The sequence below is a fragment of the Mobula hypostoma genome, chromosome 2, assembly GCF_963921235.1.
Source record: "Mobula hypostoma chromosome 2, sMobHyp1.1, whole genome shotgun sequence".
In the NCBI taxonomy this organism is placed as follows: Eukaryota; Metazoa; Chordata; class Chondrichthyes; order Myliobatiformes; family Myliobatidae; genus Mobula; species Mobula hypostoma.
In genome coordinates this window covers 83,125,972-83,149,527 of record NC_086098.1, presented here as the reverse complement: position 1 = coordinate 83,149,527, position 23,556 = coordinate 83,125,972, and the positions used below count along the sequence as shown (strand labels likewise).

At 39.5% G+C, this 23,556-nt stretch overlaps 1 protein-coding gene across 3 annotated transcripts in view; it reads right to left on the bottom strand.

Moving 5' to 3' along the window:
• Positions 1–23,556, bottom strand: part of LOC134341524 (signal-induced proliferation-associated 1-like protein 2) — a 521,779-nt gene that overhangs the window by 71,916 nt on the left and 426,307 nt on the right. For 2 of the 3 annotated variants that reach the window (XM_063039398.1, XM_063039409.1), the window contains 5 exons: positions 20,085–20,191; positions 18,077–18,174; positions 15,564–15,961; positions 5,888–6,112; positions 2,434–2,596 (listed from right to left, as the gene is read on the bottom strand). In XM_063039398.1, the coding sequence (XP_062895468.1) occupies positions 2,434–2,596; positions 5,888–6,112; positions 15,564–15,961; positions 18,077–18,174; positions 20,085–20,191 (991 nt within the window). The remainder of the gene's footprint in view (positions 1–2,433; positions 2,597–5,887; positions 6,113–15,563; positions 15,962–18,076; positions 18,175–20,084; positions 20,192–23,556) is intronic. The other variant, XM_063039402.1, reaches the window with a different exon arrangement.

Sequence of the window (23,556 nt, the reverse complement as noted above, 5' to 3'; positions counted from 1 at the left end):
GTTTTGCAATTTGCTAAAGGTCTTGCAGACAGTCATTAAGCTGTCTCCACATGGAATGCAAATGGCGCCAGGCCACAGGGTCAGATCATTAAGATGTGCTTACTGGCAATAACAGTGATGACAGTCTTCCTGCCTCCAGACCCCTCTAAAACCCAGGCTTGGTGTAGTTCAAAAGTCACCTTTTTTTTCCCTTTTTCCTCCCTAGATTTCCTTTTATAATGATCCTCTCTCCCTTCGCTGAATTTCCGTTTTTGCCACTGAAGATATAGTTACAATAATGCCAGTTAAGATTCAATATTTAAGATTCAAAATTGTCTAATGCAAGTGGAAAGGAGAACAAAGTAATTGTTACTCTGGATCTGATGCAGCACCAAAAAAAAACAATAAGATAAAGAACAGAATAACAAAAAAATACCACAATAAATATACATACATAAGAGAGCTTGTTTACATAGATTGATTATTTGTCCATAAAGTGACGCTAGGCACAGGAGTGTCTGTACATAGGTGACTGACAGGAAATGATAAAGTAGTGGTGGTGGAGGGGGTGTTTAGTGGGTGGAGGTGTTGACTGGCCTTACAGCTTGGCGAAAGTAACTGCTTTTGAGCCTGGTGGTCCTGGCATGGATGCTACGTAGCCTGTCTGATGGGAGTGGAACAAACACTTCATGAGCAGGGTGGGTGGGATCCTTCATGATGTTACTGGCCCATTTCTGGCACTTTTCTGTATATATGTCCTTGATGGCAGGTAGGCTGGTGTGCCAGTGATGCAATGGACAGTCTGACTACTTGTTGTAAAGAATTCCTATACACCGCAGTGCAGATTCTGTACCATGTAGTGATGCAGCTTGTTAGGATGCTCTCTACTGTGCGTCTGTAGAATGACGTGAGTATTGATGTGCATAGTCCAGTTCTCTTGAGCGTCCTCAGAAAATAGAGAAAGTTGGTGAGCTTTCATGATTGTGCAGAACGTGTTCTCGGACTAAGAGAATTTGTGCAAGATGTGCACTCCCAGGAGCTTGAAACTATTTGCAGAAGTAGATGTCCGATGCTTCCACTGGCTTCATATTACTCTGATGACGAGTCAAAACCTCTACTTTTGTGGTTACATTTTCCCTGCTGAATCAGAGGTTAAAGGCTTATGCCCCGATCTAGATACCGGAGCAGAAAATACAGAGTGCCCTGATCATCATCAACACATAAAACAAATTATTTGTCTACTATTTCATTCTTGAGTGTGCACAACACAACTCACCCTTCCTCCATTCCTACATGAGAAGAACTTAATTGGTTTAAATCATCTTGAAATACTCTGTGGTTACAACGAATACCAGATCTTACTGCACTCCATTAGATGAATTGCGAAAATGTGGCACACTAAAAGAGAGCCTTTTGCGCTTTGAGGGCCCAACTGATTCGCCGTGCAATCAATCGCTAATATAACTTCATTACTGAAGAGGGGAGCTGAATGAACAAGTTCCTGGGGTTTCTGATACAAGTTCCACGGGTGCAAGTTGTCATCAACCTCTCTCATCTGGCTACCAAAGGAACTCCAGAACAAACCGTCAATTACTTGGAAAGGGCTTGATATTTCACTGAGAGAGCTGTTTTGATTCCTTCATCCTATTCCTGTGCTGTGCTAAGTTTATATGGTTACCAGAACTGACACCTGGCTTTTATTCCAGATTTTGTTTTAATTGAATGAATTTATATTTTTCAGTTGTTCTGGCAAAGGATAAAATCTTTACATCAGAAAACTGGCCATTAAGTTATCACATCCTCTCCTCCAAATAAGACATTTTGTGTAATCATTTTTCTCTTTTTTATCTTGGCTCCAAATTCTTGAAACACTTCTCCTAAACTTTCCATCTTTCTTTTCTCACTTAGCGTCTGCCAAAATAGCTTCAGCTATTAATTTTTTTTTGTCTCCACATGCTCCTTAGGGCACTACTTATTTAATGTAATTTACTTTAAAAAATTATATATATATTTCTTATAGTAATTTACAGTATACTTTGTGGCACCAGTACATGAAATCAACACATTTCACGACATACATTAGTGATAATAAACCTGATTCTTATTCTGAGGATTTTTAATATTATGTTAAAGGAGGGCTGTAATTGCAAGCTTTGGTAAACTATCCCACATATCCAATATGTGCAGCACAACAGAGAAGGTGCTATCCTATCACAGTCATTGAGTAGAAAGTAATTTCAAATAGCTGTTGTCCCCTATTAACTTCAATCTACAGTACTGGATTTGCTGGCATGCCGGGGTTGCAACCTGACTGTCCCATTGGGACTGTTTCTAGAAGAGCACTCACTGCTCTACCTGGGGAGGTTCAGCTTTTTGTTCTCTGTCAGTTGGAGTTTTGTTAAAATACCAGTGGACACATCTCATGAATTAAATCTGACAGGTGTACAGACTAACCTTCCTCCTCCTCTGTTCCAAAGGAGGGCTGTCTGGCAGCATCAGTTTCAGAAACTCTTCTTTGGTGAAGGTTTGCTGGGATTTACTGACAGGGCTCAATTCCTGCACCAAGTCCTGATGTTGACTGGAATTGCTTATTTCTGTTACGTCACCATACAACCTCCTGGAGAAATAAAAAATGGAATGAGGATATGGCAAAAAGCAACACATCAATTCATACTGGTGCTCAGTGACTGCAGATTTTGAACATATATCATTGCTGTGGTTTATCTAATCAATGAATTAAATTCAGCACATTCAATTTGTTACTTTTGCAGAAATCATGAACTTGAAATATAACTTTTTTCAAATACGTATATCTGGGGTTTTAACTGTTTAATGTTCTGAACTATTAGATAAAGAAGGGCCAAGATGGCCTGTTTCCGTGCTGTATTGTTATATGGTTATTATATGGTTATAAACTATTTAGACAATAAAAACCTGCAACAATCTCCTAATACATTTGTGGTGTTAGACCATAAAACATAGGATTAGAATTAGGCCATTCAGCCATTGAATCTGCTCTGCCATTCCATTATGGCTGATTTATTATCCCTCTCAACACCATTCTCCGGCCTTCTCCCCATAACCTTTGACACCCTTACTGATCACAAACTTATCAACCTCCACTTTAAATATACCCAATGATGTGGCTTTCAGAAATGTCTGTGGCAATGAATTCCACAGAGTCACCACCCTCTGGTTAAAGAAATTCCTCCTCATGTTGACAGCATCAGCCTCACAATATATCTGCAAAGGTACAGTTAACATCACAAATATAAGTGGATTTTTTAGAACTAATGCATACTTATAAAGAGGTTCACAAGTTGGAAGATTTATTTAACAAAGGCGTTCAATGACTGCTTTAACAATGGGGAAAATGGTTGTTTTCAGTTCACAGGATTTTAATCACTATATTCCCTGTAAACATCTCTGTTAAGATTCCTTTTGTTTTATTTGTTATTATTTAGGGATACAGTGCATAATAGGCCCTTCCAACCCAGTAAGCCGCACTGTCCAGCAACCCACCTACTTAACTCCATCATAGAACATAGAAATCTACAGCACATTACAGGCTCTTTGGTCCACAATGTTGTGCCAACCATGCAACCTACTCTAGAGACTGCCTAGAATTTCCCTAGCACATAGCCCTCTATTTTTCTAAGCTCCATGTACCTATCTAAGAGGCCTGTAAAAGACCCTATTGCATCTGCTTTCACCACTGCTGCTGGCAGTACATTCCAAGCACCCACCATTCTCTGTGTGAAAAACTACCAGTAACCCTTGACATCCATCCCCTCAGTACCGTCCTAATCACAGGACAATTTACAGTGACCAATTGATTGACGAACTGGTACATCTTTGGACTGTGGGATGAAACCAGAACACCAGGAGGAAAACCCACTTCAAGTATAGTTTACATCTTGAGTGATTTATTTAACAAGGATGTCTAAAACAGAAGGCATTGGTTTAATGTGAGAGGAAGGAGGTTTAAAGGGGATCTGAGGGGCAAATATTTTACACCAATTGCAGTTGGTATCTGGAACGAGCTGTCAGAGAAGGTGGTGGAGGTAAAAAAACAGTAAAAACATTGAAGGGGCATCTGGACAGATATGAAAGACCTGTTTCAATGCTGTACAACTCTGTGATTTGATTAATGCCACATTCCATAGAAGTGCAGTTTAACAGTACAGAAAGCTTAGATGGAAAGAGAATCTTTGAGGAGCCTTGCAAAGGTGGTGGTAGTGGGCAGGGTTCTATAGTAACTCATTTGCCACTGAAACACTCAACTACATTTTTGTTACTTTTAGATTCCAATGCTCTCCTGACCAGCTTCTCACCTCCAATCGAAAATAAAGTTGTGTGTACAGAAGCCTGAAGACCCACACTCAGTGTTTTAGGAACAGTTTCTTCCCATGCGCCATCAGATTTCTGAGTGATCCATGAACCCATAAAAAATACCTCTCTATTCCTCTTTTGCATCATTTATTTTTTATTATTGTTACTTACAGTAATTTGCCATGCCTGCATTATACTGATGCCGCAAGAAGAACAAATTTCACAACTATTGTCAGTGATAATAAACATGATTCTAATTCTAAACCTCTCATCCCTCAGTCTGCTGCAGAAAATATAGATATTTGACTGAAACTCTGGTTATCTGACACAGTAATAACTTTTAGCCTAATGTCACATTTTGATTCGATAGTGCTCCTGTGGAGAAATTTGGACTTTTCAATATATTGGGGTGCAACATTAAGGCAAATTGTTGTGTGTGGATGAATCTAGAACAATCAATTACAGAATCTCAGAAAAAGAGGAAAGGTGATGTCAAGTATCACTTCACTCAGAGAGCAGTGGAAATTCAGAATTTTCTCCTCCAAAGCCCATTGAGAATGGAGGCCAATTAAAATTCATAATGTGTCAAAATCGAATTAGATAGGTTTGTTCGTAAAGGGTATGGTAACATAATTAAGCCAGGCACTGATGTTGATGAACCTACAGATAAGATCTTTCTGAATGATGAGTTAAGTTTGAGGGGCTGCTCCAGTTAAAAGTGTGGCAGTGAAAATATATTCAATATTGAAGCTTTATCTCTAATATCACTAGAATTAAATCCAACTGATTATAAACTTCTCTTAACAATTACATTTAATAATAAGTGGTGAGGCTATGAGTATACCACTTTTAAACACATACTTTAATTATTATAAAGAATTGTATGCATACTAAAGTTGTTAAAATGCATATTTTTTAAAGAAAGGTCCTAATAATATTTAAAATAACAGAATATCTAATTTCCTCTTGGTGCCTGTTTCCCAGTTCTAGGAACACTGTACCCTGAACCCCCCATCTGTACGGCGAGAACCAGAAGACATGCAGGAACAACTTGCATTGATCAGTTGCTGCACTCACAAACTTATTTCCATCTGGCACCTTCCTTCACGACACAAATTAAGTTAAATATGCCATATGGACAAACCTGTTGCCTTCCACAATATACAGTGCACCTCACTGTTCTCCAACAGCCTACGCTAAATTTGCAGTAGTTGTCTCAAGTTCATTTGTCAGTGTAGGACATGGCTTACTTAATTGTATTACAATTATGTACACATCAAACAATTTTAAAAAACATTATTTCCAATGCTGAATATCCTGAAATGTCTCCATTACATGAATAATGTGAATTATTTTTGTTTGGAATCACACTGGCAAGCTTGGAAATATTTAATAGTTATTTCTTTTTGCATGGTGCCAAGCAGAAATGATTAAAAGCAGGGTTAATTCAGAGAAGGGTATAAACGTTACCACAACTTGAAAACCACAGCAATGCCAATAGTTCTGAGAGAAATTAAGCACCAGACTTCAGATATAGCAAGCGGATAATAGTATTTCTTTCAGCTGGGTCACTAACCTTCTACAATCTGCCATTTCAGACTCCTCAGGTGTAGGGCTTCTGTCTAACTTTTTCCAGCCAATGACATATTTGTTGGCAGTACCCTGGCGATGATATGATCCTGATAATGACCCCAGCAGTGGTTGACTGCTGTTCTGAGATACTATGTAGACTTTGGATGCATCAAGTGATCCACTGGTTTTAGAAACACGAGGTGCTGGGCTTCCAGAATGATGTGAGCCACTAAAGAGACAAAGGTTTGTGGGAACAGTGGAAGAGAGGGGTCACAGAGTTTACAATTAGTACACAGTCTTGCCCTACAGCATTGCTTAAAGTCCTCTTAAATCTTGATCACATAATATTTGAACCAGATAATAATAGTTTTAAAATAAAACTACCAGAAGTCGTACTTCAGACTAACATGGGGAGACTTTTCTGACAAAGAGCAATGGAATGGTTTCAGATTTAAGGCAAAATCCTTAGAATGATTGAAAAATGAATAGTGTGTGATTGATCTTTTGTTCCCTATTAACTGCATAGCCACAACTCAGATGCATGATGCAACAGGAGAGTAAGATATACACTCAGTAGCCACTTTTGTTAGATACAGGAGTGAAACACAGCGTGATCTTCTTTTGCTATAGCCCATCTACTTCAAGGTTCAATGTGTTGTGTGTTCAGAGATGCTCTTCTGTACACCACTGTTGTAACATACCATCACCTTCCTGTCAGCTTTCACCAGTCTGACCTCCCTCGTTAACAAGGAATTTTCACCCTCAAAACTGCAGCTCATTAAATGTCTTTCTCTCTCTCTCTTATCCAGCACTGTCATTACATTGGAAATCTTACAAGAGATTCTGCAGATGCTGGAAAAATTCCCGATGAAGGGTCTTGGCCTAAACCAATGACTGTTTACTCTGGTCCATAGATACTGCTTGATTTGCTGAATTCCTCCAGCATTTTATGTGTGCTATGTAAGCCATAAATGACAGGTTTGTGCAAGTAAGCTATCCCTCCTTGCACCTTTAAAATTAACTCCCAACTTTGGCACATTTCACTACATTATCCTCCTCTAATACAAGTCCTCCACTGATTTGCCGCATAGAACTGCCTTAGTCCAGTACTGTTCTGACCCATCAGATTGCAGCCAGAGGAACACCCATGATGGCTGCTCCTACCCACGCCTGGACACCACCTCTGAAATTTGCCTGAAGACCTGCTTTTGCATTCACCTACAAGCCCCCACTCACCTTATTTCACACCTATATGTTTAAACCTTGGCAATTCCCTCTGAAAACACATCAGACTCAATATGAATGTTGACAACACTCAGCCCTGTCTCACTGTTATCTCATTTGACTCTCCACTGATCTGAAACACTCTTGCTTCAACATCCACTATTAGGTGATCTAAAATTTGCTCCTAATATTGCAGGGACTGACTCTATCCTCACCAGAAACCTTGTTCAGTGGTGGCATTCTCATCCCTCACAGCGATCTGTAGCTCAGGAAGACTGCTGACAATTAGGTATCACGGGTATCTCCAAGGTCAGAGTCTAAGCACATATTATTTCTATCATTAAGACTACCTACTTGTACCTCTTCTACTCATTTTTGCTGAAACCATTATTTCTAGATATGATTAATCTAATGGTTTCAAAGTAAATTTCAAGGACTCTGCACTTCATGTCCTCAGTATGCACATTGATTGTTTGTCAGTCTTTGTGTGTAGTTTTTCATTGATTCTATTGTATTTCTTTGTTTGACTGTGAATGTCTGCAAGAAAATGAATCTCAGGGTAGTGTATGGTGACATGTACATAATTCCATAATAAATTTACTTTGAACTTATGAACTTTAACATTTATTATTAAATTATGAGAAATGTTTCATTGATATTAAACACAAGAAATTCTGTAGATGCTGGAACCCAGAGTTATACACACAAAATGCTGGTTGGGGGGCGGGGGGGCAGGGTGGGAACCGGAGTGAAGGATAGGATGGATAGTTAAAAAACAAAGATATGTGCAGTCAGACTGTCGGGAATGACTGGCAGATGATAGAACAAAATTGCAGCCAGCAGGGTGAGTATCTGTGCATTAGGGATGCAGAATCAAAAAGGGTAGCAAATACAGTACTCAGTGTTATATTTCAATGCATGGAGTATAAGAAATAAGATGGATGATCTTGTTGCATTATTGCAGATTGTCAGCTATGATGTTGAGGCCATAAATGAATCATGGCTGACAGATGATTGTACTTTGTAGTTGGGAGGGATAGGAAGGTAGGCAGAGGGGTGGCATGGCTCTACTGGTTAAGAATGGCATCAAATCAGTAGAAAGATGTGACACAGAATCAGAAGATGTTGAATCGTTGTGGGTTGAGTCAAGAAATGCAAAGGTAAAAGTACCCTGATGGCAGTTACATACAGGCCTCCCAACAGTAGCTGGGATGTGGACCACAGATTATAATGGGAAATAGAAAAGGTGTGTTGAAAGGGTAATGTTATGATAGCCATTAGAGATCTTAACATGCAGGTTAATTAGGAAAATCAGGTTGGTAATGGATCTCAAGAGAGTAAGTTTATTGAACACCTCTGAGCATGGTTTTCAGAGCAGTTTGTTGTTGAGTCTACTAGGGGATCAACTATACTGCATTGGGTGTTATGTAATGAACCAGAGGTGATTAGGGAGCCTAGAGTAAAGAAACACTTAGAGGCAGTGATCACAATATGATTAAGTTCAACTTGAAATTTCATAGGGAGGAAGTAAATTCTGACGTAGCAGTATTTCAGTGGAGTAAAGGAAATTACAGCAGGTATAAGAGAGTAGTTGGCCTAAGTAAATTGGAGGGAGATGCTGGCAGGGATGACAGCAGAGCAGCAATGGCTTGAGTTTCTGGGAAAAATGAGGAAGGTGCAGGATAGATGTATTCCGAAAATCAAGAAATACTCAAATGGCAAAATAGTACAACTGTGGCTGACAAGAAAAGTCAAAGCTAATGTAAAAGCAAAAGTCAGGGCATACAACAAACCAAAAATTATCAGGAAGATAGAGGATTGGGAAACTTTTAAAAACCTACAGAGAATCATTAGGATGGAAAAAATGAAATATAAAAGCAAGTTAGCAGACAGTATCAAAGTAGATAGTAAAAGTTTTTTCAAGTATGTAAAAAATAAAAGAGAGATGAGAGTGGATATAGAACCACTAGGAGGAAGGCAGCAGAAAGGAAATTATAGACCAGTCAGCTAACCTCAGTGGTTGAGAAAATGTTGGAGTCAATTGTTAAGGATGAGGTTATGGAGTACGGTGACACAAGACAAGATAGGACAAAGTTGGCATGGTTTCCTTAAGGGAAAATCTTGCCTTACAAACCTGTTGGAATTCTTTGAGGAGATAGATATGGGGGATGCAGTGGATGTTGTATATTTGGACTTTCAGAAGGCTTTTGACAAGATGCCACACATGAGGCTGCTTATCAAGTTAAGTGCCCATGGCATTACAGGAAAGTTACTGGCATAGTTAGAGCATTGTCTGATTGGTAGGAGGCAATGAGCGGAAATAATTTTTTTCTGGTTGGCTGCCAGTGACTAGTGGTGTTCCGCAGGGGCCGGTGTTGGAACCACTTCTTTTTATGCTGTATATCAATGATTTAGATGATGGAATAGATGGCTTTGTTGCTAAGTTTGCAGGTGATTTGAAGATAAGGGGAGGAACAGGCAGTGTTGAAGAAATAGGTAGGTTGGAAAATGCATAGTCATGCACTTTGATAGCAGAAATAAATGTGCGGACTATTTTCTAAACGGGGAGAAAATCCAAAAATCTGGATGCAAAGAGACTCAGGAGTCCTTGTGTAGAACACCCTAAAGGTTAACTTGCAGGTTGAGTCGGTGGTGAGGAAGGCAAATGCAACGTTAGCATTCATTTCAAGAGGTCTGGAATACAAGAGCAAGGATGTGATGGTGAGGCCTCACCTTGAGCATTGTGAACAGTTTTGGGCTCCTCATCTAAGAAAAGAGAAGGTTCAGAGAAGGTTTTGGGAACATGATTTTGGGAATGTAAGGGTTATCACAGGAGAACGTTTGATGGCTCTGGGTCTGTACTCGGTGGAATTTGGGAGGATGAGGGGGGAAACTCATTGAAACCTTCTGAACGTTGAAAGGTCTAGACAGAATAGATGTAGAAAGGGTGTTTCTCATGGTGGGGTAGTACAGAACAAGAGTGCACTGCTTCAGGATAGAGGGATGTCCATATAAAACCAAGAAGCAGACAAAAAGAGGAAAGCGGTAGTGATAGGGGATTCGATAGTTAGAGGTGCAGATAGGAGGTTCTGTGGTCGTGACAGAGAATCCAGGATGGTTTGTTGCCTCCCGGGTGCTAGGGTCAAGGATGTCTCTGATCGATTGCATGACATTCTGAAGTGGGAGGGTGACCAGCCAGATGTCATGGTGCACATCGGTACCAATGACATAGTAAGGAAGAGTGAGGAGGTCCTGGAGAGTGAGTATAGAGAGCTTGGTAGGAAGTTGAAAAGCAGGACCTTAAGGGTGGTAATCTCAGGATTGCTACCTGTGCTAGGTGCCGGTGAGGGTAGGAAAAGGATGCTCTGGAGGATGAACAAGTGGCTGAGGAACTGGTGTAGGGGGGCAGGGTTTCAGATTTCAGGATCATTGGGACCTCTTCTGGGGCAGGTGGGACCTGTACAAGAGAGATGGGTTACACTTGAACGACAGGGGGACCAATATCCTTTCAGGGAGGTTTGTTAGTACTATTGGGGAGGCTTTAAACTAGATTTGCAGGGGGATGGGAACCAGAGTGCCAGAGCTGACAGTGTGGCTGGGGTGAAAATAAATGATGTTAAAAGTTCAAGCAAATCCGCTGATAGAAAGGTTGTGAGTGGTGGTAAAAATCTTCTGAGGTGTATATATTTCAATGCTAGCAGTATTGCGGGGAAGGCAGATGAGTTGAGGGCGTGGATTGACACATGGAATTATGAGATTATAGCAATTAGTGAAACTTGGCTACAGGAGGGGCAGGACTGGCAGCTTAATATTCCAGGGTTCCAATGTTTCAGATGTGATAGAGGCAGAGGAATGAAAGGTGGGGGGGGGAGGTGGGACAGGGGGTAGCTTTGCTTATCAGGGAAAATGTTACAGCAGTGCTCAGGCAGGACAGATTAGAGGGTTTGTCTACTGTCCTTATAGGTGGAGCTGAGAAACAGGAAAGGTATGGCCACATTAGTGGGATTGTATTACAGACCACTCAATAGTCAACGAGACTTGGAAGAGCAAATCTGCACAGAGATAGCAGGCAACTGCAGGAAACATAAAGTTGTGGTGGTAGGGGATTTTAATTTTCCATACATTGATTGGGACTCCCATACTGTTAGGGGTTTAGATGGTTTAGAGTTTGTAAAATGTGTTCAGGAAAGTTTTCTAAATCAATATATAGAGGGACCAACTAGAGGGGATGCAATATTGGATCTCCTGTTAGGAAACAAGTTAGGACAAGTGACGGAAGTCTGTGTAGGGGAGCACTTTGGTTCCAGCGATCTTAACACCATTAGTTTCAATTTGATCATGGACAAGGATAGCTCTGGTCCTAGGGTTGAGGTTCTGAACTGGAAGAAGGCCAAATTTGAAGAAATGAGAAAGGATCTAAAAAGCGTGGATTGGGACAGGTTGTTCTCTGGCAAAGATGTGATTGGTAGATGGGAAGCCTTCAAAGGGGAAATTTTGAGAGTGCAGAGTTTGTATGTTCCTGTCAGGATTAAAGGCAAATTGAATAGGAATAAGGAACCTTGGTTCTCAAGGGATATTGCAACTCTGATAAAGAAGAAGAGGGAGTTGTATGAAATGTATAGGAAACAGGGAGTAAATCAGGTGCTTGAGGAGTATAAGAAGTGCAAGAAAATACTTAAGAAAGTAATCAGGAGGGCTAAAAGAAGACATGAGGTTGCCTTGGCAGTCAAAGTGAAGGATAATCCAAAGAGCTTTTACAAGTATATTAAGAGCAAAAGGATTGTAAGGCATAAAATTGGTCCTCTTGAAGATCAGAGCGGTTGGCTATGTGCGGAACCAAAGGAAATGGGGGAGATCTTAAATAGGTTTTTTGCATCTGATTTACTAAGGAAACTGGCATGAAGTCTATGGAATTGAGGGAATCAAGTAGTGAGACCATGGAAACTGTACAGATTGAAAAGGAGGAGGTGCTTGCTGCCTTGAGGAAAATTGAAGTGGATAAATCCCCGGAACCTGACAGAGTGTTCCCTCGGACCTTGAACGAGACTAGTGTTGAAATTGCGGGGGCCCTGGCAGAAATATTTAAAATGTCGCTGTCTACGGGTGAGGTGCTGGAGGATTGGAGAGTGGCTCATGCTGTTCCGTTGTTTAAAAAAGGATCGAAAAGTAATCCGGGAAATTATAGGCCGGTGAGTTTAACGTCAGTAGTAGGTAAGTTATTGGAGGGAGTACTAAGGACAGAATCTACAAGCATTTGGATAGACAGGGACTTATTAGGGAGCGTCAACATGGCTTTGTGCGTGGTAGGTCATGTTTGACCAATCTATTGGAGTTTTTCGAGGAGGTTACCAGGAAAGTGGATGAAGGGAAGGCAGTGGATATTGTCTACATGGATTTCAGTAAGGCCTTTGACAAGGTCCCGCATGGGAGGTTAGTTAGGAAAATTCAGTCGCTAGGTATACATGGAGAGGTGGTAAATTGGATTAGACATTGGCTCAATGGAAGAAGCCAAAGAGTGGTGGTAGAGAATTGCTTCTCTGAGTGGAGGCCTGTGACTAGTGGTGTGCCACAGGGATCAGTGCTGGGTCCATTGTTATTTGTCATCTATATCAATGATCTGGATGATAATGTGGTAAATTGGATCAGCAAATTTGCTAATGATACAAAGATTGGAGGTGTAGTAGATAGTGAGGAAGGTTTTCAGAGCCCGCAGAGGGACTTGGACCAGCCGGAAAAATGGGCTGAAAAATGGCAGATGGAGTTTAATACAGACAAGTGTGAGGTATTGCACGTTGGAAGGACAAACCAAGGTAGGACATACAGGGTTAATGGTAAGGCACTGAGGAGTGCAGTAGAATAGAGGGATCTGGGAATACAGATACAAAATTCCCTAAAAGTGGCGTCACAAGTAGATAGGGTTGTAAAGAGAGCTTTTGGTACATTGACCTTTATTAATCAAAGTATTGAGTATAAGAGCTGGAATGTTATGATGAGGTTGTATAAGGCATTGGTGAGGCCGAATCTGGAGTATTGTGCTCAGTTTTGGTCACCAAATTACAGGAAGGATATAAATAAGGTTGAAAGAGTGCAGAGAAGGTTTACAAGGATGTTGCCAGGACTTGAGAAACTCAGTTACAGAGAAAGGTTGAATAGGTTAGGACTTTATTCCCTGGAGCATAGAAGAATGAGGGGAGATTTGATAGAGGTATATAAAATTATGATGGGTATAGATAGAGTGAATGCAAGCAGGCTTTTTCCACTGAGGCAAGGGGAGAAAAAAACCAGAGGGCATGGGTTAAGGGTGAGGGGGGAAAAGTTTAAAGGGAACATTACGGGGGACTTCTTCATACAGAGTGTGTTGGGAGTATGGAATGAGCTGCCAGGTGAGGTGGTAAATGCGGGTTCTTTATTAACATTTAAGAATAAATTGGACAGATACATGGATGGGAGGTGTATGGAGGGATATGGTCCGTGTGCAGGTCAATGGGACTAGGCAGAAAATGGTTCGGCACAGCCAAGAAGGGCCAAAAGGCCTGTTTCTGTGCTGTAGTTTCTATGGTTTCTAAATTTCTTCAGCCAGAGGGTGGTGAATTTGTGGAATTTGTTACCACAGGTAGCTGTGGAGGCCTGGTCATTGGGTGTATTTAAGGCGCAGAGATTGATAGGTTCTTGATTGGAATTGGCATCAAAGGTTACGGGGAGAGGGCTGGGAAGTGGGGTTGAGAAGGACAAAAGAAGATCAGCCATGATTAATGGGGGGGCAGACTTGATGAGCCAAATGGCCTATTTCTGCTCCTATGTCTTATGGTATAACTCAGGAGGTCAGGTAATATCCATGGAGAAGAATAAACAGTCAGCATTTTGTGTTGTGATCCTGCATCAGGACCTGAAACATTTGTTCCTCTCCATGGATGCTGCTTGACCTGCTGAGCTCTTCCAGCATTTCCTGCACATTTCATTAAATCTATTGGTCTATTCAGTTCAGAACCAAGTATTATTGACCATAGGATGTTGCTTTCGAAAGGTACTTCGGTGATAGGAAACAACATTACATTGCTCCTTATTTTTTAACAAAACAAATTTGATGGTTTCAATGGCCTTGACAGAGTACTTAAGTCCAAAAATTATACCAGATACTTTCCATTAAAGGTATACTGTAGCAATTAATCAGTATTAATTCTTCAGATTCAGTGTTGTTTATCCAGAGTATTGCACAAATTGGATTATTAATTCATAGAGAACATATTGCACTGTGATAAACTGAAAATCATTAATCTACCCAGATGGCATTTTAAAAATTGAAAAATACTATTTCACATAGACAGGTATTACAAAACAGAAGAATTAAGTTCTGTGTAGATACATGAGTGTATTAATAGAACAATAATAGGCAAACTCACTGAGGAAGGCAAGAGAAATTAGGTAGGAGATTGCTATAAGTTCAGATGCTCTGTTTAAATTTGTGGAAACTGTGGTTGAAGCAGACTCAACACTTGCATTCAAAGAAGAACTGAATTTATGCTTGAAGAGGTGAGGGCGGAGGGGGTGTGGGAAAAGGAAAACAAATCACTGGAACATAGGAAAAGAGAGTGAATAGTTATACACATCTTTCAGAGAACAGACATGGGAACAATGAACTAAATGGTCTACTATATAAGATTCTATAAGGATGAAAATTTCCTGTAAACTTTCGGTAGAACAGGAAGATAGTGCTCTAGTCCTGATAATTAATTGAACTCCCGAGTGTCTTTTAAAACTCTCAATTTTGAAATCGATCAGTAAGTCCTCAGGAAAATTACTATTCTTGGTGTATTTTATTAAGTATTGATCTGATTGACTTTTGGTGCATGGTATGCTTGCCACGGTGGGGGGAGGGGGTGTGGGGAGAGATCGAACCACCAAACATTATATCTTTCAAGATGGAACCAGATAAATATTTGTAATAGAACAAGGAGCAAGCTTAAGGGCAGAGCAGGTCAGTGGAATAAGTTATGTCAGAAGGTCACATTTACAGTAAAATAATGTGATTATAGTAAAGGGCTGGGAACAGAGTGGGGAAGGGCGAATTTAAGGCTGCAGAGTTTTGACAGATATTGGATTTTAGAATTATGCAAGGATCAGAGGAAATGATTTTGGATTCATCCATGGCTGGTGGGAGCAGTAACAACCTTGATCTGAATTTTCCTGGCACCAATATGATGGGTCAAATGGCTCTGTTGTGGGTTATAAAACACAAGGATTCTCATGGTTTATATTTCTACACCATTCTGAGAGTTTCATGATAAGATGCTGTCCCCCATTTATCAGTTAAAAGCGACCTGTTGTTCAAGTAATTTATGATACTGTACATACTTATACTCTGATCAGAGGCATCCATTTGTGTAGTCTCCTTCATAGTATCTATCCATGGTGTATAAGGGGCACTGGATGGCTGCAATAATTAAAGTTTACTGTACCTGGAGTGTGATGAGATCTCACTTAGGTCACCGGTACTTCCTTGGGCGGCAAGGCCAGCAGAAATGGCAGCTGTATAGTTGTGGACAGCATAAGACTTAGCCTGTCCATCTTCAGGCCCTCCATCTTCAGAGTGCTCCACCCACTGCACCATCTGCTCCGCTCTGCTCTGCACAGCTGACCTGCTTCCAGTCAAATGAACTGTTGCCATCAATGGTGCTGGAATGCAGGGAGCTGTGTCGATCCCACTGTCAGTAGAGGCCCCTTTAATGTACGTCAACCCCAGCAATTCTGGATCCATCAAGTCACCTGAACCAAACTGCTTGTCATCACTATTGCTGGATGCATTGCTGGACAGAGTGTTACTGCTGGAATGGCTTGAGCAATTATTATCTGTAATCTAAGAATAATGAAAAAGTTGATACATAACCCAATAATATTCAGTATTTTCCAATGTGGTCATGCATTTAAATGTACTTATCTATGATTTTACCCTTTGTTCTAGTGCCAAATCTGAATCACATTCCTGTGACAAGATTAATAACACATTTTAATTTTCCATTGATATAAATAAAAACATTCACAATGCACAAATGGATATGCCATTTATTGGAAAAATATTTATTCTGATTTTGTGGAAGCAGGTTACAAACATATATTGTGGTGTGATTGCATTATAAATCCCATTTAGTGTATAAAAATAAACATTGGCTTTATATGTTGGTATTTCAACTTGATGTACCCAAGAGGAACCCAAGTGCTTCAGGTTCAGTCTGTAGACATGCGAACTTACAAAAAAGCTGCATTGAAGTGTATGCAAAACAAGTGATTGGTTCAAATCTAGATTAATAAGTTTCTATTGCCTTTCCCACACTAATTTCACAAAGGGATAATTCATCATCAAGTTCAATAATTGCATTCATGAACATGGCCACCTTTGACACAAAGGGTGCATGAGATTGATTGAGGTTCGCTTTGTTGGCTCTAATGCTTTCACTGAACACCAATGAGAAAGTGAAGCCACTTATGCTAATTGTTTCTAATTAAATTGAAAAAGACTGTGAAAAAATGCCCAATGGCTGGGTTAGAATACACATCCAATTTGCTCCACACATAATTTTGATTCTGAAGCAATTAAATATTAAATATAATTATCTTGAGCAGAGCAATATTTACCTCATTAAAGGACGAATTACTCTTGTCAATATGTGATGAGAAATTGGAAATGATTCGTGGTTTCATGATTTTATTGTGCATAGCAGACAGAGCATTTCTTTCTCAACACCACTGCTACAGTGCAAATGTTGCTTTGACCCAACATCAGGCCCCAAGGGGTGGGAGCAGAAGTCAAGAATGAGCAGGAGTACAATGGATAATCCTTGATTCTATACTGAATGGACAGGTTTCGTGATAAATTTCATACAATACTAGAGAAATAAAATTCACATCGCTAACTTTGCCTTGTGGCAGGGGTGGCAAAGGAGATTCTGTCAGGTAATACAATGTCACTTGATGTTCTTAGTGTGAGCAAGGGACCACTTGCAACGTTCCTCTTTCAAGATATAAAATGTGATCAACTGGAGATTTGCACTATGTATAGACTTGGCATGGAGCACATCAAGGAAGAACATTAAGCAAATATAATGGAGGCTCAACACAAAGTTGCAAAGAAGTGGAGGTCACTGCAGAATAGAGTATTTAACTAGGGTTACAGGTACTGCGAGTTCAGCACAGCAGGAGGCACAGGCTTGTAAATGTGATATCAAGGATCAACTTCATTCACCATATATATTTACATGTATTAGCAATTTTCTGTGCTGTGCTAACATCACATGCAACAAAAAGCAATATTCAACAACTATAAAGAATTAAAACAAACTCAGAAGTACAGATACGTTATAAATCATGCATAAATAGCAGAATGTATTTAAAATGTAAACAGCATAATAAAAAATGGTTTAAAGTGTTTACAGTGACTGAGGTAATAGAAAGAAGGGGCATAGGTCCAACTAGAATGGCTGATCAGATTAACTGCTTGGGGGAAGAAACTTTTAAGGGAGCTTTTGGAAAAGACACTTTGCTGGGTGGATAGTGTCCACAATGATTTTTCCTGCTGCTTCTTTGCCCCAAATACATACAAGTCCTGCAATGATGGTGGACTGCAACCAATGATCTTTTCTACTGTCATGACTGCTGTACTTTTTGTATATTATGAGTGTGTATGCCTATGAATATTATTTTGTTTAAACAAATAAGCTATAAGGAGATATTCTCCATTTTAACAATCACAGCCTGAGCCAGAGGTCTTCGTCTCTTCCCTTCAAGGTTCCATAATTCACTCATCCTCGCCTATTGGTAAGGAAACAGACTATACTACATGGCCCCTTGTAAGGCAAATGTCAGATGACAACTTAACCATATATGGTAGGGAGATCGCAGCAGTGCTAATGCATGCTTGAACTAGAAAAATAAAACAAACATGATAATGTGTTAAGCAATAATGTGTGACTCTTACATGTAAAATTTTATTTGGAGACTCTTTGCCAATGGTTTCCCTTTGCAGTCCTTTATAAGAGCTCAGCATTTTCGTTGAAGGAACATGCCATCTTGCCTCTGAAAGAGAGCAGAGTTGTCTTTATTGATGCAAATCTGTTCCTTTTTTGGTCAGAGATTAAAGCATGATACAGCACTCTAAACTACTGGCAACATTTCAGTTCACAATTTGACCTTTTTTCACTTTCCAATGATTTTCTTTATTTTGTTGGTTGTGGCTGCTTTGGAGTCAAAAGGTTCTGGATTGAAAAGCCACATGAGACTTGAGCACCAAGTTGAATCAGAATCAGGCTTATCACATCACTGATTTAGATGATGAGAAATTTGTTGTACAGTGCAAGATTAAAGTTACAGCTCCAGTGACTGGGTTTCAATTCCTGCCACTGTCTACGAGGAGTTCGTACATTTTCCCCATAACCATGCGAGTTTCCTCTGTGTGCTCCAGTCTCCTCCCACATTACAAACAGATACAAGTTCGTGAAGTTGTGGGCATGCTATTTTGGTATAAGAAGCATGCAACACTTTATGGGCTGCTCCCCAGCACATCCTCAGATTATGTTGATTGTTGGCATAAATGACACACTTCATAAAAGTTGTTGTAATGAACGCAGCAGGCCAGGCAGCAACTTTTATGTGTGTTGCTTGAAATTCCAGCATCTGCAAATTTCCTCGTGTTTGCATGACACACTTCATGTATGTTTTGAGGTACATGTGATAAATAAAGCTAATCATTTGATCTTTATATTTAAATTGTTATAAATATTGTTAAAAAAGGAATAATGAGATCGTGTTAATGGACTATTCAGAAATCTGATAGTAGAAGGGAAAAAACTGATTCCAAATTGTTGAAAGTGGGTCTTCAGGATTGTGTACCTCCTCCCCAGTGGTAGGCTGACATTCAGTGTAGAACGGAGGGTGTGCTATGTTATTGCAGATACTGCCTTTCTGATGAAACATTAAAGCTGTACTTGCTCTTTCAGTTGACATGAGAGTTCCCATGGCACAACTTCAAGGGAGAACAAGTTATCCCACATATCCTTTCCAATATATATTTCTCAGTCAACATAAAACAGATGGATTGGGTCAAGGCAGCACTTATATTTGAACAAGTTTACCAAGCACAAATTGGATGCTTTATTTCCCAAATTGCAACAGCAGCCACATATCAAAAATACTTAGGCACCACAAAGATCATTGGAATATTCTAAACAAGAAATGCGATATAAATGCAAGTGGTCCTTTTTGTTTTACTTCTGTCAACAACTTCAGCATACTTGTCGGTTAGCCCTTCATATTGTGGAAGAAAAGTATTCCTGTTTAAAGAAAAAGATAAACTTTTATTTGTCACACGTACATCTAAACATACAGTGTAATGCACTGCTTGCATCAGCGACTAACAGTCCAAGGGTGTGCTGAGGGAAGCCTGCAAGTGTTGCCATGCTTCTGATGCCAACATAGCATGCCCATAACTTAGCCTCCCTAACCTGTATGTCTTTTAAATGTGGGTGGAAACCAAACCACCCACTGGAGGAGATTGTACAAACTCCTTACAGAAAGCAGCAGGAATTGAACACCAATCTTCTTACTACTGGCACTGTAAAGCGTAGTGCTAACCGCTACCAGTACAGTATCGGGTTGGCTACCAACTCAGTTAATAGCTCTGGTTGAATATGATAAAATGTCCACTGATAATTTGTGGGGATTGGCAAGAAGGAACTGATGGTAACGTGGGAAAATGGGAGTAGTGTACTGTAGTTAGCTAAAGGCATCAGCATAGATATGGTGGCCTGAAAAATCAATTTCTGAGCTGTAAGACACATAACTTTCTGTGATACAAGTCAAAATGTTGATCAATTTAGTAAGCCAGGCAAATGTTGAATTAGCAACAATTGTAACACTGCAATGATCAGGGACATTTTAAATGCATAATTGCTCCATTTTAATAAATTGATTCTAAACGCAAGGCTTACCAACGCTTCTGGCCCGTTCTAACGTACCATCTCTTTCTCTTGGCCCATCATACTCCGTCAGAGCACTTGTAGAACCTTGATGATCATGTAGGACGGGAGATTGGCACCTTTTAATTACAAGCAGAACTATTTTTACTATTAATACCACGCCATTTATCAAATAAAGAGGCAATTTTCATTTGCTACTGACCTCAGTTTAAGAAAGATAAGTTTATCTACACAAAGCCAATGCTGCATGCTGTCACTGGATCGCCCTTTAAAACATCTTAAATGATCCAAGGTCTACTATTTGAATGGAGCAAGAACCAAATTTGCATTTACAAACATTTCATCACTTCATCTTTGAAGCAGTCATTTTCTTTATCGTAAGAGAACAAGGGCCCTGTAGCAATAAAGTGAAGTGAACATGCTCAAGGGATGAATAGGACACCACGAGGATTCTTTTCACAACCACCTAAAGAGGTAAGCAAGTTTGGAGTTGACATTGCAGCTGAGAGACTGCATTGATCAATAATTCTCTCTGAGGACCTACAAGATTTTCAGAATCTGAAACAAGCAAAATTCCTGTTATCCATCCTGAATTGACAATATCATTAATTACATGGCATTACATTGGCTCCTCATGTAAGAAAAGATGTGCTAGCACTGGAGTGGATCCAGAGGAGGTTCACGAGACTGATTCCTGGAATGAAAAGGTTAATGTATGAGGAGCATTTGATAGCTCTGAGCCTGTACAGTTTAGAAGAATGCAGGGTGTGGGGTGGAGGGGGAAAAAGTTCTCATTAAAACTTATCGAATATTGTAAGTGTTAGATGGACTGGATATGGAGCGGATGTTTCCTTTCATGGCGGAGTCTAGGACCAGAGGGCAAAGCCTCAGAAGCAAGGGTTCCCAACCTGGGGTCCACAGATGGCTATGGAGGCCAAATCATTGGATATATTTAAAGTGGAGATTAATAGGTTCTTGATTAGTCAGAGCATCAAAGGTTACAGAAAGAAGGCAGGAGAATGAAGTTCAAATGGATAATAAATTGGCCATGTTGGAATGATGGAGCAGACTTGATGGGCTGAATCTAATTCTGCTCCTATGTCTTATTACAACAGAACCTATAGTTCAAAAGTAATACTGCAGGACTCTCTTGGCGGTGCTAGATAGAGTAGGTAATTTTTGGCTGGGCTCCGGACATTTTTCAATTTTTCTATCACCCTTCTATTATATATATCAAAATGTCTTTAACACCTTTATATGTTTGAATTTTGAACTTCAATTGACGGAAATGTCTAGACTAAGAAAGGCGTTAGCCGAAGGCAAAAAAACTAATAATGGAAACAGGAAGAATGAAGGTACTTTCGAAAAACCTAAACAGCCTCAACTTACTTTGCAAGCTATCTCGAATTTATTGGATGAAAAACTCGACAACAGATTCACTACATTGGAAGTAATGTTGAAGGAGAATCAAAGTAAATTGATAGCACTTTGAAAAGCGAGCGAAAAACAGCAACAGCGAATTTCAGAACTTACTGAAGCAGGGAAACAGAGGGACTCCAGAATGAACTCTCTGGAAAAGAAATTAAATTTGACTACTCGTATATTGGAGCAGTATAAAGCCATTATTGATTTGGAGAGTCGTAGTCGCAGACAGAATTTGCGAATAATAGGACTCAGTGAAGACGTTGAGAGCGGGGACTTTACTAAATTTGTCTCTCAATTCTTAATGGAAGTCTTCGGCTTGGAGGTCTTCTCTTCTCCTCCGGTACTCGATCACGCGCATCGATCATTAAAACCAAAACCCTCGAAAGAGTTACATCCGCGTTCTGTAATTCTCCGGTTTCACTATGTGAGTACTAAGGAGCACAATTTGAATTGCTCGTCGGAAAGGAATTATTGTTCATCAAAATCTTACGTTTTGTTTGGTTAAAGATTATTGCCCTGAGGTATTCCAAGAAAGATTGTGTTTTAAAACAGTGATGTCAGATCTATGTCAAAGGAATTTTCGAACCGGCGCTGTTATACCCCGCCCACTTAAGAGATATTTTACCTGATAATTCGTTTAAATGGTTTAAATCAGTGGATGACGCACAACAATTTCTCGAAGAACATTCCTTGAGCTCAGATGTTTAGTTAATTTACTGTTCTTTTGAGTTTGTATACACCTAGTTTATTAGTTAATAACCAGCATATAGATTTGGACATTTTACGTTTTGTAGAACTTTGTATCCCTTTTCTTTTCCTTGATTATTTTATTTTTCTTTTATTTTTAAATGTCCACTTTAGAAAATTATTAAGACTCTGACTAGGTGATCATTTAATTTTTCTTGAAATATTATTAAGATTGTACTCTGTTTTATTTCTTAAGACCAGGTCTTTTAAAATGGTCTGTAAAGGGTTGTTTTTTTTTCATCTAACTGTGTTTGAAATTCCATTTGCAATGTGTAGACTATGGGTGGTTTTTATTTTTTAAGAACTGGAGATTTGCTGTCAAGGGAGATGGGAATTGGGTGGTTCTAAGCTAGTTTACTGGCTGACTTTTGGCCAGGTTTCAGGGCTTTGTGGGAGGGGAAGCAGCTTATTTTTACTTTAGTTTTTTTTCACTTGGGCTGACTTGAAGCTACAAAAATGTCTGTATTGTCATAACTTCTGGTTCCTCTTTAAACTTCTGTTCCTCTTCCTGATTCGTGAGTTTCCCGTGCAATTTGGTTAACCCTTTGTTTACCATATGGATTATTTAAGGAAAATAGATAGTATTATTAACTTTGTTTCATGGAGCACGAATGGTTTGAATCATCCAATTAAATGGAAGAAGATTTTTAAAGTTTTTCATAGATTGAATGCTCAGATTATTTTTGCACAGGAGACTCATGTGAGGAAGGAGGATAATCAGCGTTTTTTTAGGTTTTGGAAGGAACAACAATTTCATTCAAACTCATTGACCAAAGTGAAAGGTGTTTCCATTTTTATAGATTCTTCGATCTCATTTGTTCATTATGATATAATCTCAGACCCATATGGTAGATTTCTATTAATTACTGGTTTACTTAATGTTTATGCACCAAATATTGATTATCCTGAATTCTTTAAGCATTTATTTGTATCTTTGCCTAATTTAAATGAATATATGTTAATAATGGGCGGTGATTTTAATTGTTGTTTGGATCCTATGATGGATAGGTCTGCGCCTAACCAGGCACTCCCAAACAAATCTGCTATTTTTATTAATTCCTTTTTAGTTGACTCGGGAATTTTAGACACTTGGAGGTTTTTAGATCCTAATGATAAAGAGTTCTCTTTCTTTTCTCATGTATATCATAATTACTCTAGAATTGATTATTTTTTTATTGATTCTCGATTAGTTTCATTTATCACTACCTGTGAGTATGATACAATCGCCATTTCTGACCATGCGCCTTTGAAATTATCAATTAAATTTAGGGATGCCATTTTTAGTACTAGACAATGGCGGTTCAATTCTATT